The sequence below is a fragment of the Entelurus aequoreus genome, linkage group LG21, assembly GCF_033978785.1.
Source record: "Entelurus aequoreus isolate RoL-2023_Sb linkage group LG21, RoL_Eaeq_v1.1, whole genome shotgun sequence".
NCBI lineage: Eukaryota > Metazoa > Chordata > Actinopteri > Syngnathiformes > Syngnathidae > Entelurus > Entelurus aequoreus.
This window is the reverse complement of record NC_084751.1, coordinates 26,736,033-26,752,521: the sequence shown is the minus strand read 5'-3', so window position 1 is coordinate 26,752,521 and position 16,489 is coordinate 26,736,033. Positions and strand designations below refer to the sequence as shown.

The window sequence follows — 16,489 nt, the reverse complement described above, 5'->3', positions numbered from 1 at the left end:
TTTTATATATTAATGATATATGTGAGGTATCAAAGTTATTGAAATTTGTATTATGTGCAGACGACACCAACTTTTATAGTTCGGGACATGACTTAACAGCGTTATCAAACATTATTGAACAGGAAATTATTAAACTTAAGAGATGGTTTGTAAAATAACAATGTTTATGATTTTTTGGAAGAGGAAAAGGGAGGAAACGATCAAACTGTCAATAGATGGAATTGATATTGAAAGGGTTTCTGAATTTAGATTTTTAGGAGTGATACTGGATGACGGTCTGACATGGAAACGTACGGAAACAGATGTCTAAGAGTATTTTTATATTAAGTAAGGTAAAATATGTGTTAGATTATAGGGCAATGCGTATATTGTATTGTGCACTTATATTGCCATATATCAGCTACTGTGTGGAAGTGTGGGGGAACACATACAAGAGTAACATAAAGACATTGTATCAACTACAGAAAAGAGCTATACAGATTATTCATAAAGCAGATTATCTAGAACACACTAACATACTATTTATTAATTCTGGTTTATTGAAACTACACTTATATTGCCATATATCAGCTACTGTGTGGAAGTGTGGGGAAACATACAAGAGTAACAAAGACATTGAATATACTACAGAAAAGAGCTATACAGATATTTCATAAAGCAGATTATCTAGAACACTAACATATATGGCTGGGAATCTTTGGGTGTCCCACGATTCGATTCAAAATCGATTCTAGGGGTCACGATTCGATTCAAAATCGATTTTTTTCAATCCAAAACGATTCTCGATTCAAAAACGATTTTTTTTTTGTTTGTTTTTTTGAAAACAATACACAACAATACCATAATAATGCAATACAATTTAATTTTGGAGTTCTGAACTTGTAATTTCTTGCAGTGTTTATTAAGTGGTAATATGTCACATTTGTCCCAATTAACTTTATACCCTGATAAACAGCCATACTCAGTGATGACATTATTGATATAAAGAAGACAGGAGTTAACATGTGACAGGTAAAAAAAATTATGTCGTCACAATACATCGATAGCTTATTATACCGAGAGCCAATATTTATACCATGAATATTATTTTCACTTCTTATTTTTGCAGCTATGGGTTCAATAACCAAATTAAATAATAATCCAGATGAAGGACATCCCTGTTTTACTCCTCTTTTTAACAAAAAAGGTTCTGAAATATGATTATTGGTTTTGACTGATGCCATGGGCCTTGTATAAAGCATCTTAATCCATTGTATAAAATGATCTCCAAATCCAAATTTACGTAATGTGCAAAACATAAATGACCAGTTTATACGGTGGAATGCCTTCTCCGCATCAACAGTACATACTGCTGTGGGATAAGGGAGACTTCTAGCATAGTAAATAACATTAAACAATTTCCTTGTATTGTCTGAAGATTGTCGACCTTCCATGAAGCCAGTTTGGTCAGTATGAATTAATTTTCCTATTACATTTGATAATCGTGTGGGTAAGATTTTTGCCAAGATTCAAAAGGATTCTCTATTTATTCAATACATAGATTTCAGCAGGATCTACCCCAGTCTGCTGACATGCAAGCAGAGTAGTAGATTTTTGTAAAAAGCTTTTATAATTGTAAAGGACAATGTTTTATCAACTGTTTGCAATAATGTACATTTGTTTTAACTATTAAATGAACCAAAAATATGACTTATTTTATCTTTGTGAAAATATTGGACACAGTGTGTTGTCAAGCTTATGAGATGCAATGCAAGTGTAAGCCACTCTGACACTATTGTTATGATAAATGATAAATGGGTTATACTTGTATAGCGCTTTTCTACCTCCAAGCTACTCAAAGCGCTTTGACAGTATTTCCACATTCACCCATTCACACACACATTCACACACTGATGGCGGGAGCTGCCATGCAAGGCGCTAACCAGCAGCCATCAGGAGCAAGGGTGAAGTGTCTTGCCCAAGGACACAACGGACGTGACTAGGATGGTAGAAGGTGGGGATTGAACCCCAGTAACCAGCAACCCTCCGATTGCTGGCACGGCCACTCTACCAACTTCGCCACGCCGGCGTGGCGAAGTTCTTTTTTATTTTAATGTCTAATGATAATGTCAATGAGGGATTGCATTATTATGGTATTGCTGTGTATTGTTTTGTTGGATTGATTAATAAAAAAAATAAAATAAAAAAAATTTATTAAAAAAAAAAAATTCGATTTTTTAAAAATGAGAATCGATTCTGAATCGCACAACGTCAGAATTGCGATTCGAATTCGAATCGATTTTTTCCCCCACCCCTACTAACATACTATTTATTAATTCTGGTTTATTGAAACTACAGGAGCTAGTAAAGTTACAGACATTATGTGTTATGTTTAAGGCTAAAAGTAAAACATTACCAGCAAATTTACAAAAAATGTTTGTCATCACTTCTGAGAATGAAGAGCATAGAAGGAAAGGTCATTTCCAACATCAGTATTCAAGGACAACTTTAAAACAAATGTGTATATCAGTAGTGGGGGTTAAACTATGGAATTCTCTTTTACAATGAGATAAAAGATTGTAGAAATATATTACAATTGAAAAAAATATATAAAGACAGAACAATAAGATGATATGGACAGCCATAAGTGTTTACATTTTGCTTTATATTTATTATTTTACTTATTTTTGTCTGGTTTTGTATCATCCCGTGAGGTGTATATAACGTTTTCTGTTCGGTTTGTACTTCATGAAGTTTTGCACTTGTTGTTTTTTTTGTGTGTTTTTGTTTGTTTTCATTATATTTGGATGTATTTGTTTGGTTTGTATGCTTGTGAATCTGGGCTATCCACTTATTATGTTGAAGGGGGCAGGAAATATAAGATTTTCTTCATACTGTTCCTTCTCAAGCATAGGTGTGTTGCTAAAGTTTAATTGTTAAAAATGCACATCACATTTTTTAGATTTCTCCAATCCTATTAGTCACTATTTCTTTAATCAAATCGACTGGCAACAAATTCAACATTTATTTTTGGTGTTTTTGGAGACTGTACTCGTGTTTAGAGACGCTGTTTAGATACTTCTGTCGCGTTATGTCCGAAAAGAAAAGAAAAGCGAGCTGCAGAGAGCCTGACGTCACACTTGTTTCACATTGCTGGGAGCCTTTCTCTCATTAAAAGTCGCCAGTGTACTCTTAAATTGTGAAGATCGCTGTCCGCGGGTATATCTCGAATATATTAAAGTACGTCCACAGCGCGGACACTCTCTCTCTGCTCCAGACAACCCTGTGCGTATAGCTTACGTCATCACAACATCGGTTTTGGGAGCACGGTTCCGGTGATCAAAGTACATTTTTTCCGGCCAAATTTCCGGTGCATAATTAGTCTCTAGTGCGCTAATAATACCTGTACACAGCCATTCATACTGCAACTACCTGCTGGTGTTAATGTATATGTTACTGTGTTATGATGGTCATTTTTCTCATGGTGTGTGAACACACCATGTCGGTGGAGAATGAACAAGTGTTGTGTGTCTAGGAGTGAAGCACGGAGGCAGACGTGTGTGCACGGAGGGCATACTTGTTGGAATTAGGCCCGTTGTTAGCATAAAATTGGCAATAAAAGCTAAAAAAAATAAAAAATAATCTGACTTTGTTTTCTTCTGGACGCTACAATACATTATATGACTTTATTTTGTTAGGTGTGGCGGCATAAAGGGGAAATACGGAATTTAGTTAAACCGGATATATAGCATAGAGCTTTTATTTTGAAAGCTGGAAAAGTATGTGATTGGTTTGAGAACGTTTCTTGACATGTTTTGATGTTGGATCAATGTCAGGGAATTTTAAAAAAGTCTCATTCGACATCCTGCCGACTGTCTTTCATTTCTGTTGAACTTTGATGTCATCTTTACTTACTAAAGCAGTCACAGTAACAATCTAAATGTTATGTTATCACATAACTTACTATTCTTAACCGTAATCTAAACGCGGAAGTGAAGCACCTCCTACCTCTGAACGGGGAGCGCAGCAGGCGTTTGCTGCAGGGATGTCGCTTCTTCTCACGGAAAAAGAGTCCTTTCTTGTCGGGAGAACAACTTGCCATGGCTTTGAACCACAAGGTTGACTTTCCTTTATTAATTTCTGATTGCTTGTGGCTAGAGATGTCCGATAATATAGGCCTGCCGATATTATCGGCCGATAAATGCGTTAAAATGTAATATCGGAAATTATCGGTATCGTTTTTTTAATTATCGGTATAAGTGTTTTTTTTTGTTTTTATTAAATCAACATAAAAAACACAAGATACATTTACAATTAGTGCACCAACCCAAAAAACCTTCCTCCCCCATTTACACTCATTCACACAAAAGGGTTGTTTCTTTCTGTTATTTAATATTCCGGTTCCTACATTATATATCAATATATATCAATACAGTCTGCAAGGGATACAGTCCGTAAGCACACATGATTGTGCGTGCTGCTGGTCCACTAATAGTACTAACCTTTAACAGTTAATTTGACTAATTTTCATTAATTACTAGTTTCAATGTAACTGTTTTTATATTGTTTTACTTTCTTTTTTATTCAAGAAAATGTTTTTAATTTATTTATCTTATTTTATTTTATTAATTTTTTTAAAAGTACCTTATCGTCACCATACCTGGTTGTCCAAATTAGGCATAATAATGTGTTAATTCCACGACTGTATATATCGGTTTATATCGGTATCTGTAATTAAAGAGTTGGACAATATCGGAATATCGGATATCGGCAAAAAGCCATTATCGGAAATCCCTACTTGTGGCTCATCAGTAGCAAGTGAACTGCAGCCAAGTTCCCCTCGATGCAGCACAGCCCGAGGATAAAAAAGGGCACGTGTGCGTTAATCGTCCGTTATTGACTTTGACAGCCCTAATATATATGTATCATGGGTGGGACAATCGATTGATTGATTGATCCATTTATATTCCTACATTTCCAATATATTGATCTGTGCTCAGCAAGTATGCCTTCCAAGAGACAGGTTTTATTTCAAGATCGCTTAAAAATAGAGATGTCCGATAATGGCTTTTTTGCCAATATCCGATATTCCGATATTGTCCAACTCTTAATTACCGATTCCGATATCAACCGATACCGATATATACAGTCGTGGAATCAACACATTATTATGCCTAATTTTGTTGTGATGCCCTGCTGGATGCATTAAACAATGTAACAAGGTTTTCCAAAATAAATCAACTGAAGTTATGGAAAAAAGTGCCAACATGGCACTGCTATATTTATTATTGAAGTCACAAAGTGCATTCTTTTTTTTAACATGCCTCAAAACAGCAGCTTGGAATTTGGGAGGGAGAGCTTTAGGAGGGGGAGGGGGGGGGGGTGCAGGGGTTGAGGTGGGAGGGACGGTAGAGAGTTGGGGGGGGTGTATATTGTAGCGTCCCGGAAGAGTTAGTGCTGCAAGGGGTTCTGGGTATTTGTTCTGTTGTGTTTATGTTGTGTTACGGTGCGGATGTTCTCCCGAAATGTGTTTGTCATTCTTGTTTGGCGTGGGTTCACAGTGTGGCGCATATTTGTAACAGTGTTAAAATTGTTTATACGGCACCCTCAGTGTGACCTGTATGGCTGTTGACCAAGTATGACTTGCATTCACTTGTGTGTGTGAAAAGCCGTAGATATTATGTGATTGGGCCGGCACGGAAAGGCAGAGCCTGTAAGGTTTATTGGCGCTCTGTACTTCTCCCTACGTCCGTAGTCATAAATTTTACTTTTTGAAACCGATACCGACATTACATTTTAAAGCATTTATCAGCCGATAATATCGGCAGTCCGATATTATAGGACATCTCTACTTAAAAAGTGTATTGATCAACTTTAGCAATACTACAAAATGTGAAACAGTGGATTTAAGGATGGCAGACTTTATATGAAGTTTAGCAATTTTATTAATAAAGACGTAAAACGTTAAGTCTATTTTCCCATCTGTGTCGTCACCATAACAAAACTACTAGCAAATAACTATAGTGGTCACGAAAGGTCATTACAAATGCAAAAGACTATAGTGTAATATCTGTGATATGTGTGTGTGCCTTTAAGAGAATCTGTTGTGTATGATGTGTGCGAGCGCGGCACAGTGAATGGAGTCGGTTGAGAGTTAAAAACTCTTGTTTATGTGCGTTTTGACTCTGAGTTTGCTCCCGGTGGTTAATAAAGCGTCTGAGAGTGTATTCGAGTGTATCTCCGACTGTGTCTTTACTTCGTTGTGTCCTTGGGAAAGACACTTTACCCACCTGCTCCCAGTGCCACCCACACTGGTTTAAATGTAACTTAAATATTGGGATTCACTATGTAAAAGTGCTTTGAGTCACTAGAGAAAAGCGCTATATAAATATAATTCACTTCACTTCACAGGCATTGCAATATCATTACTTTTGCAACGATTGCAAAGCCGCAGCAAATACAAACGACACAACACAAAGATAAAGCCGCAACTAGAGATGTCCGATAGTATCGGCCGATAAATGCTTTAAAATGTAATATCAGAAATTATCGGTATCAGTTTCAAAAAGTAAAATTTATGACTTTTTAAAACGCCGCTGTACGGAGTGGTACACGGACGTAGGGAGAAGTACAAAGTGCCAATAAACCTTAAAGGCACTGCCTTTGCGTGCCGGCCCAATCACATAATATCTACGGCTTTTCACACACACAAGTGAATGCCATGCATACTTGGTCAACAGCCATACAGGTCACACTGAGGGTGACCGTATAAACAACTTTAACACTGTTACAAATATGCGCCACACTGTGAACCCACACCAAACAAGAATGACAAACACATTTCGGGAGAACATCCGCACCGTAACACAACATAAACACAACAGAACAAATACTCAGAACCCTTTGCAGCACTAACTCTTCCGGGAGGCTACAATATACACCCCCCGCTAACCCCTACCCCCCCTCCCCCACCTCAACCCCGCTCCCCCAACCCCGCCCACCTCAACCTCCTCATGCTCTCTCAGGGAGAGCATGTCCCAAATTCCAAGCTGCTGTTTTGAGGCATGTTAAAAAAAATAATACACTTTGTGACTTCAATAATAAATATGGCAGTGCCATGTTGGCATTTTTTTCCATAACTTGAGTTGATTTATTTTGGAAAACCTTGTTACATTGTTTAATGCATCCAGCGGGGCATCACAACAAAATTAGGCATAATAATGTGTTAATTCCATGACTGTATATATCGGTATCGGTTGATATCGGAATTGGTAATTAAGAGTTGGACAATATCGGAATATCGGATATCGGCAAAAAAGTGATAGTTGCGGCGATGCACCGACTTCCGAAACACAAGGAGAAGTAATTTCCTCAGAAACAAACAAATACACGAGATGGATCAAGGAAACTATGGAAATTAGGAAGGATGAAGGGGCATACATGCACACCTGGGACGATGCACTTGGCGATGCCAGGGCGGAGAACAAATACTGTATGGCCAGGTTGGGGAACTTTATTTAGCAGGTGATTCTATTGTTAAAATGTATAATACTGTACTTTTCTTGAAATTTGCTTGAATGTTGAGAATGTGAGCAGAAAGTGGGTTGTCTTGTTAATTCAACTTAAGTGTTGGTTGCACTTTATTCAAATAAGCCAATGCATATTGGCCATTAAATGTTGCTAACTTGCTTGTTTGTATCCATAATTCATTTATACCTAATTCCCTAACAAGAAATAACAGGAACATGTAAAACGTCACTGCAGTGCCCAGTACCCAATATCTATTTTACAGTCAACACTGATTGTTTTTGTTTTTTTGCTAAAAAAGTTACTGAATCAATTTCAGCTCACTGAATTGTTTCGGATCAAATCGTTCTAAAAAAATTAAGATCATTCCTGAATTGTATTGGCAACCACAGATATGGAATCGTATCGTTGTTACATCGTCCATCCATCAATCCATTTCCATCCATCCTGTCCTGGGGCCATACAATTTGGAATTTGACTAAGATTTATCTCGGAAAATTGCACTTCAACATTTGAACTTTACGAGATATCACATGCTTGTTTTATTTTATTTTTGCAAAAGAAGAAACTTCAACGGAAGGTCAGGAGAAGAAAAATATACACTATAATTTATGATTGTAAACATACTTTGTCACCTGTTTTCACAGTTTAGCTAATTGTTTTGTACTGTTGCTGTCTACCTGTGTCCACCCTGCGATGAGGTGGCGACCACGCCTTTCGCCCGAATGCAGCTGGGATAGGCTCCAGCCCCAATGCGACCTCGAAAGGGTCAAGCGGTAGAGAATGGATGGATGGATAAGGTTTTCACACTTGTGCGACACTGAGAATGACAAAGAAGCTAAATGCTTGAGAAGCATCTGCGACACAATTCCACTTTGTGCCATTATCATTAAAGACAACGCAACCGTCACTAACGTGGTTGTAATGATGTAATGATGGCCACATTGTCGTTTGTCCCAGGAATGGATGTCCTCTGTTTAATGTGGGAAACTGTTTAAAAAGAATTGTTGTTTTGGTTTAACACATAAAGTTTATTATTATGTTGACAAACTATTCACATTAGCAGAAATTAATAATTTTGTGTACATGTACAAGTGTAAAATAAATAGATAATGGTGACCACAAGAGGAAAAGGTGTTGGCAAAAAGTAAAAATGAGACTAAACAAACAAAAATGTATAGAAAAAAGAAGTTTGTCACAGTTTGTATCATAGCAATGTCGGCCGTCCAAAATGGTACAAATCCATCAGTTTTCCGAAAAAGATGCAGCAGGTGTATCCAGGTGCATGCTGGGTGTTCAGCATTACCACGTCTTGCCAATAGACTGAATGTGTTCTTTGGCCTTCATCCTTAATGACGCAATGCTGGAGTTTCTCGGATCTGACGAGCACTGGTAGACCTGCGGGGGATGCAGCGGTGGTTGTGGCGGGCAAATGGAGCCCATGCGGGGCAAGTGGGGGGTGTGCCCCAGTGTGGGGGTGTTGAGGAAGGAGGCGGGCAGAGACGGCGGAATGGAGGGGGGAGGTGAGGCGGTGTAAGCGCTGGTCAGTGCCTGAGTGCCCCCCATAAAGCCCGGGAGGGACTGCAGGCTGGTGGAGGTGGTGAGTGGGGAGGCCAACCAGGGGTCCAGCTGCAGGCCCGAGCCGAGGGGTCCCGTGGTGGGTGGGCGGCTGAAGGAGAGCAAAGAGGAGGTCTCTTGGAGCTTGATGGAACTCACTTCCAGCTTTTCTTGTCGGCGCCACTTGGCCCTCCTGTTTTGGAACCAAACCTGTGAGCAGTGACAAGGAGGTCAGTCAATGAAACTTGATGAGGCCTTGAAAATTTAATGCGACAGAAGATGAGCCAATAAAAACTGCATCAAGGGAAATAGCCCTCATTTTGTTGCATTTAACATTGCTGTTTATTTTTATTTATTTTTTTTGTTTTTTTTTTTAGCAGAGAGCTGTTTCTTTTGCACCGCTTATGTAACTATATGACACCCAAGCTTTGGCAATTTTTACATCACCAACTGTACAACCACAATAATAAACTTTATAAAAACTATAAAGCCTTTGTTCCAGTAAACCAACTTTTAAATACATAATAAAAACGAATCGTGTATTTGTCCTTTTTTTTAATCCCAGTGTTTTTAAATTATTGCTTAATGTAATGCTATTTCTATTTATTTTCTAATGTAGGAAAATGAAAAAAAAACACAATATACTAGTTTATAGTATGTTTTTATTTGTTATACTATGACACATAGAAACAAAAAATATTTTTTTGTAAGTAAATTAATTTGAGTTAGTTGAATGGTGGATTTAGGCCTCATGATAAAAAGCTTGTTTTCAATTGAATCCTAAAATTGCAAAATATATACCTATTATGTTTTATCCTTAGTAATATGATACAATAACTTACATAAAAATCATAAAAAAATGTCTTAAATGGTGGACTTTAACCACATATTAGTGCTTGTATGATTAAAACAAGAACATGTTTCCATGGCTGCGTGTCATAAAAAAGTGAGAGAAAAGACCAAAAATTTTAATCTTAATATTATGACAGACACACTAAATATTATGTTCTGATTTAATAATGCATCAAATAAATTAATTAGATGATAGATTTTAACCCTTATATGTGTTTGTTTGACTAAAAACACGTTTTTGTAAATATTGCTTTTTGTTTAAGTATGATGTGTTCAGATAAAAAATAAAAAAAAACACTAAATAGATTCAAAAGGTGGATAATGAACCCTGTAACACAATATTGTATTCTTATTGTTATATAACTAATGTAACTTATATTTATAAATGCAATAAAATACTTAAAATAAATACAAGTTCTTGTTTGATTAATAAGGGGGAAAATTTGTAAATTAATTAGATGGACTTGATAATGGACTTTAACAAGCGTTTGTTTGATTAAACAAAAAACATTGTTTCCACTATATTGTGGCTTGTGCAGCCCTTTGAGACACTTGTGATTTAGGGCTATATAAATAAACATTGATTGATTGATTGATTGATACATTCGGATGGAAACATAGCACAATATACTAGAAACAATTATACTGTAATAATGTTCAATTTTTATAATTATGACAGAACTATCTGTCCTGATGATTTAAAAAAACAAACTAAATGAATGATGGTGTTTGTTTGATCAAAAACAATATTTCCTTTCACAGTAAAATAATAACAATTCTTAGCAACAGGGAAACATTTGGAATAGTTTTACTTTTAAAATGTATTATATTTATTTAGATATAACATGGATGATAAAAGTGTTTGTTCAGTAAGATAACAAAAAAAATAGACAAACGCGATTTCCAGTGACACATTACGTACTCTTATTTTGTAAATTCCATACCTGCACTCGGACCTCGGGCAGGTTGACTTTGAGGGCCAGCTCCTCCCGGCTGTACACGTCCGGGTAGTGCGACTTCTCAAAGGCTCGCTCCAGTTCGTGCAGCTGGAAGGTGGTGAAAGTGGTCCGGTTCCGACGGTGTTTCTTTTTGGGGTTGTCGTCGTCTGATAGCTTGCCGTCCGGGTCCGGCGAGTCCGGACAGGTTGGCGCGTCACCCCCGCCGTCATTACCGCAGCACACCCCTGGAAGTACGGTAAATACATCAAATTAAATCATTCAAAAGTTTTGGCACTTTTTTAAACGACTGGGTTTTAATTTTTAAGAAAACGAAACGAATGTGCCTAAATTTTTTTTACCGTCAAAACCTTCCGAGAAGTGACTTTTTGGCTCCTCGGCTCCTATGCCCCGAACTTTGTCTGTCAGGCCGCAGTACGCGCCCGCTTTATGGAAGAGGAGGTCCTCCTTGAAACCCAGGATGGCGTCGATGCTGTGCGCCTTGGGCGGGTTCCCGGCGGGTCCCTGGTGGAACACGGCGCGCGTGGAAGGGGACGGTCGCTGATCCATCATCATCATCATCCTCTTCCTCCTGTGGGAAGGCGGTCCAATGAGCCACATGTGAGGGCCAAGGTGCACGCAGTAAGTATGTCTTGTTTGTTTGGAGCATCCCCGGCTTTTAAACTCGCCCTCCCACCTGCCCCAACTGGGTACGTCACACTGGGGGACGTCCTCGATCTGAGCACCCCCCCCCCCCCCCCCCCCACCCCCCGCCTTTAAATTTCAAGTGCAGCAAGAGAGAGCTGGTAAACCTACTTACATAAATCTTAAAACCATCTTTTCCACGCCTCCAGATGTCATGTTGGTCAGGGAGGGCTGCAAAAAAGAGAGGAAGATTATGCCTTCCACAGATTAAGGTACAACAAAATCATAATTACACGATTTCTGCCAGGATTGCCGGCTTAATATTTAATCAAAATATCCAAATATTGTTGCCAAACTGAACGGACGTCTCATTAGTTGGCTTTAAAAAAAAGGTTTGGAGTTTTTCCTTGCCCGGATGTGGGTGCAGACCAATGGTTTGTGCAGCCCCTTGACGTACCTGTGATTAAGGGCTATATGTAAATAAACTGGGCAGCACGGTGGCGCAGGGTGTGCCTCACAATACAAAGGTCCTGAGTTCAATCCTGGGCTCAGGATCTTTCTGTGTGGAGTTTGCACGTTCTCCCCGTGACTGCGTGGGTTCCCTCCGGGTACTCCGGCTTCCTCCCACCTCCAAAGACACGCACCTGGGGATAGGTTGATTGATCGACACTAAATTGGCCCTAGTGTGTGAATGTTGTCTGTCTATCTGTGTTGGCCCTGCGATGAGGTGGCGACTTGTCCAGGGTGTACCCCGCCTTCCGCCCGAATGCAGCTGAGATAGGCTCCAGCAACCCCCGCGACCCCGAAAGGGACAAGCGGTAGAAAATGGATGGATGGATGGAAAACCTCCCACCTATCTTACCTACTACCTCAAACAAACCTTCTGAATATAAACATTAATGAGGAGCTCATTGAACAAGTATACTTGAAGTAAAATATTTGGGCTCAATCATAGACTATCAGCTGAATTTTAAAAGTCAAATTAAGAAAATTTGTAAAACCCTGAAGGCAAACCGAGGCTGTTTTAAGAAACTGCTTAACTCTCAGCTGTGCTTTTACTTTTATGAATTCAATGATTCTTTCACACATATGTTATGGCTTAACTACATGGTCCCAGGCACACCAGTCATCAATCAAGACCATTGAGTGTCTCTATAGACAAAAAGAGTATACGATATCATCATTGCCGAATTCTAACCAAATACAATATTTTAAGTTTTACCAATTTCATTTTGTTACACACAGTCAAACTGGTTTTTAAAATGCTTAAATAACTCTGACCCACAAATGCTCTGCAAGGCAATTACAAAACTGCAAAGTGGTACTAGATCTACCACTCAAGCATCGTCAAAAGGCCACTGTTGCGTTCCATTCTGTAGAACACCTTTGGCCCACACTGCCTTTTCAATAAAAGGACCACAACTATGGAACTCTCTACTTGACACTTTGAAAAGTATACCTGCACTTGTCACTTTCAAAAAACAAACAACATTGTGGCTAGTTGAGCAACAATCGTGTTCCCATGTTTAGTTTTTACCATTTTTTACTAATTGGTTCTTATCTAGTTTGCACTTTGTCTGTGTTATTACTATTCTATTCAATTATCGACTCCTCTGTGCCTCATTCTTTTTATTTTCCTATTTTAATGATGTTAGATCTGTGTTGTTGTTGTTGGGGACAAGTGTTGTAAATTAGCTTTGGCTACAAACACTATGATGCATACATTGGATGACTGTTTCAGATATCTATGTTTCTGTTTCTGTCCCTATTTCAAATAAACCAGAAAGAAGATTTTGTACTTAGAAAAAAAAAAGAGAAAAAGGCTGGGATTTTTTCTAAGTACAAAAACGAGAGAGGCTAAACTTCCTACCTATTTTACCTACTTCGATTTTGTACTTAGAAAAAAAAATCAGAAAAGAAGCCAAAATGCCCCAAATTTTCAAAAATCCACAAGCCCGGAAAGAGCCAAAATGCCACACCAAAATGGGAGAAGGCAAAACCTCCTACCTGTCTTACCTACTTCAATTTTGGACTTAGAAAACAAATGAGAAAAAGGCTGGGATTTTTCTAAGTACAAAAACGAGAGAGGCTAAACTTTGTACATATCTTACCTACTTCGATTTTGTACTTAGAAAAAAAAATCAGAAAAGAAGCCAAAATGCCAAAAAAGTTAAAAAATCCTACCCAGGAATGAGTCCCACAAGCCAAAATGCCACATCAGTCCAAAATGGGAGAAGGCAAAACCTCCTACCTATCTTACCTACTTCGATTTTGTACTTAGTAAAAAAAATCAGGAAAGAAGCCAAAATGCCAAACATTTTTAAAAATCCTACCCAGGATGAGTCCCACAGGTCCGGGAGAGCCAAAATGGGAGAAGGCATTAATTAATAAATATGCTCCACAAGTGTATCAACCCAACCATAACATTTGAGCGATACCCACGGAGGAGCAAACAAAGATTGACAGCAGTGTGATAATCCCGCTTAAGGGGATTACATTATTTGACTCAAAAGAGTTAAAACCCACTAAAACTATTTAGCTTTTCCTAATTGCACAATGTGACCTCATCCTTTGTCAGCCGGCAAGAGGTCCAGGGAGCAAGGAGAGGGGGCAGAAAAGGATGCTAATTAACAGCAAGTCCCACATGTTCCGTTTATTTATTCATTGATTTGTTTTGTTTTTTGGATTGTAACTCACTGTTGCTATTAGGGGTGTATGTCCTGATCTGCTACTGATATCGAACAAAAAAACAAGTCGACTTGCAACTAAAATCTCCGACACAAGCAGTCCTGCGGTGCGTTGACTTGTGAAACCTGGACCTAAACTTTTTCCACTGGGGGCCACACACTGAAAAATCAAAACATGCCTATTTTGCTATTTTCATTTTCAAAACCAACACAATATATAGGTTTTTTTTAAAACATTTAGGGCTCCTCTCATTTATGTTTCTTATAATTTTTCTTTATTCTACCGTTAAACCTCAGATGTGTTGATATGAAGGTTTTTTTTTTTTTTTTTATTGATTTATGCTCTTTTTGTCAGAACCCTGTTTTTATGACAAAACATGCAACATTTTAACCTGGAATATTTGATAGGAAGTCATTCGAGCATTAAATATGTCAATAATTCCTAATACCATTGATTTTAATTCCTTATTAGTTTTTGAGCAATGGCAATTTAAAAAAATATATCCCACTAAAATTATTCGGGTTCCAAAAGGGTCAGACTCATGAAAGTGTTAAAAAAAAAGGTAATCCATTAGTTTGTAGTTTTTTTACTTTCAACCCATAAGTCTGTAGATCAGTGATTCTCAAACTGTTGTACGGTTACCACTAATGGTACGCCAAATTAAATATTGTAAGGGTTTTGTTTTCCTATATTCAAACGCAGTGTTACTGTTCAAACTGTGTGTAGTGTCACAATACACTTGCTAAATAAAAACTGCTGCCCTGTTTTTAATAAATACTTGGGCCTACTCTGATACTGTATTTTAATTTTGGTCATTATGGTAGTACTTGGAGAGACAAGTTTTTTTCTGAGGTAGTACTTGGTGGAAAAAGTTTTAGAACCATTGTTCTAGATCAGGGGTCCCCAAACTACGGCCCGCGTAGGCCCGCCTCCAAAATCCGGCCCGCGGGAAGTCCCAAGTTAAAAAATAAAAAATAAATAAAATAAAATAAAAAATAAATACATGTAAAAAAAATAAAAATAATAAATATATATATATATATATATATATATATATATATATATATATATATATATATATATATATATATATATATACATACACATTTTTTTTTTTAATATATTTTTTTAAATGTTTTTTTTTTTTTCTTTAAATTATTATTTTTTTAAATGTGTCCTTTCTAATCTATTTTCTACAGCTTGTTACTCTCTGTGTCTCCTAGCCACTCAGGCAAATTATATTGTCTAAAAATGCATATATATATATATATATATGTATATATATATATGTATATATATATATATATATATATATATATATATATATATATATATATATATATATATATATATATATATATATATATATATATATATATATATATATATATATAGCCCAGCCCCCAACCAAACCCAATGTGGCCCCCAAGTCAAAAAGTTTGGGGACCCCTGCTCTCGATCAACTTCAGATTTATTCAAGTTTTTACTTTTTTTTTTTTTAGTGTTATTTCTTTTATGCTCTTTTTATTCAAAGAACATTTAGTTTTTTATATGGCAAAAATATGCAATATTTTCCCAAAAAATATTTAAGAGTGTAATATTTAATGTGAAGTAATTGGAGCCTTGTGGAGGCCAATAATTCTTAACCACATTGATTTTGATTCTTTTTTTTTTTTTTAAACAATGACAGTTTTAAAGAAAACAGCCTGCATGGCAGCCTTATGTTATTAGAGCCAACACTGCAACTTTTTCTCATTACATTTCACCTCTTTGCTTCTTTAACTCCAATTTTTTCTGTTTTTTTTATTTGGCTCCAAAATCAGCATCGTCTTGCACCTACTTGCTATTTTAAAGAATTAGGATTCGTGCTGACTCGTCCACACTAAAGTCATCCAAACATGCGTTTGCTTTGTGCACTGCAGGGAACAGAAACAAGATTATTCCCACAAACATTGAAGCATAAAATTATTCAAAATGTCTTTCTCCGGTGAAGTATTACATTCAAGATGACAGTAGTTCATCCGATAAGTGTTCATGCCCACTGCGCTCAGCCAAACTCGTCTTTAAGGACAAGATGTGATGGTCATGTGACCCGTCTGAATAAGACTGCAGGTGACAGTTGAAACATGTGAAGGTCTAGTATAGGGATGTCAAACTCGTTTTCATTGAGGGCGAATAATGTATGAATTTGCCTCTGGATTTCATTATTAATTATACATATATTTTTAAGAATACTGTCGATTTTACAGTAAAAATTTTACATTCACAAAATTTTACTGTAAAATATAGTGTTTATTTTATTATTA

General features: G+C 37.1%; 1 protein-coding gene and 1 long non-coding RNA gene across 3 annotated transcripts in view; one reads left to right on the top strand and one right to left on the bottom strand.

Annotated features, from left to right (window-relative positions):
- Nucleotides 1-8,503: 8,503 nt before the first annotated feature.
- Nucleotides 8,504-11,479, bottom strand: rx3 (retinal homeobox gene 3). The gene is made up of 3 exons (XM_062031302.1): nt 11,213-11,479; nt 10,860-11,098; nt 8,504-9,273 (listed from the first exon to the last, which is right to left on the bottom strand). The coding sequence occupies exons 1-3, from the start codon at nt 11,469-11,471 to the stop codon at nt 8,809-8,811; spliced, it is 963 nt and encodes a 320-aa protein (XP_061887286.1). The 5' UTR covers nt 11,472-11,479; the 3' UTR covers nt 8,504-8,808.
- LOC133638559 (uncharacterized) overlaps nt 10,871-16,489 on the top strand; it is a 66,171-nt gene continuing 60,552 nt past the window's right edge. Inside the window, exons 1-3 of one of the 2 annotated variants that reach the window (XR_009823645.1) lie at nt 10,871-11,109; nt 11,280-11,492; nt 11,705-11,767. This is a non-coding gene — a long non-coding RNA (uncharacterized LOC133638559). The remainder of the gene's footprint in view (nt 11,110-11,279; nt 11,493-11,704; nt 11,768-16,489) is intronic. The other variant, XR_009823644.1, reaches the window with a different exon arrangement.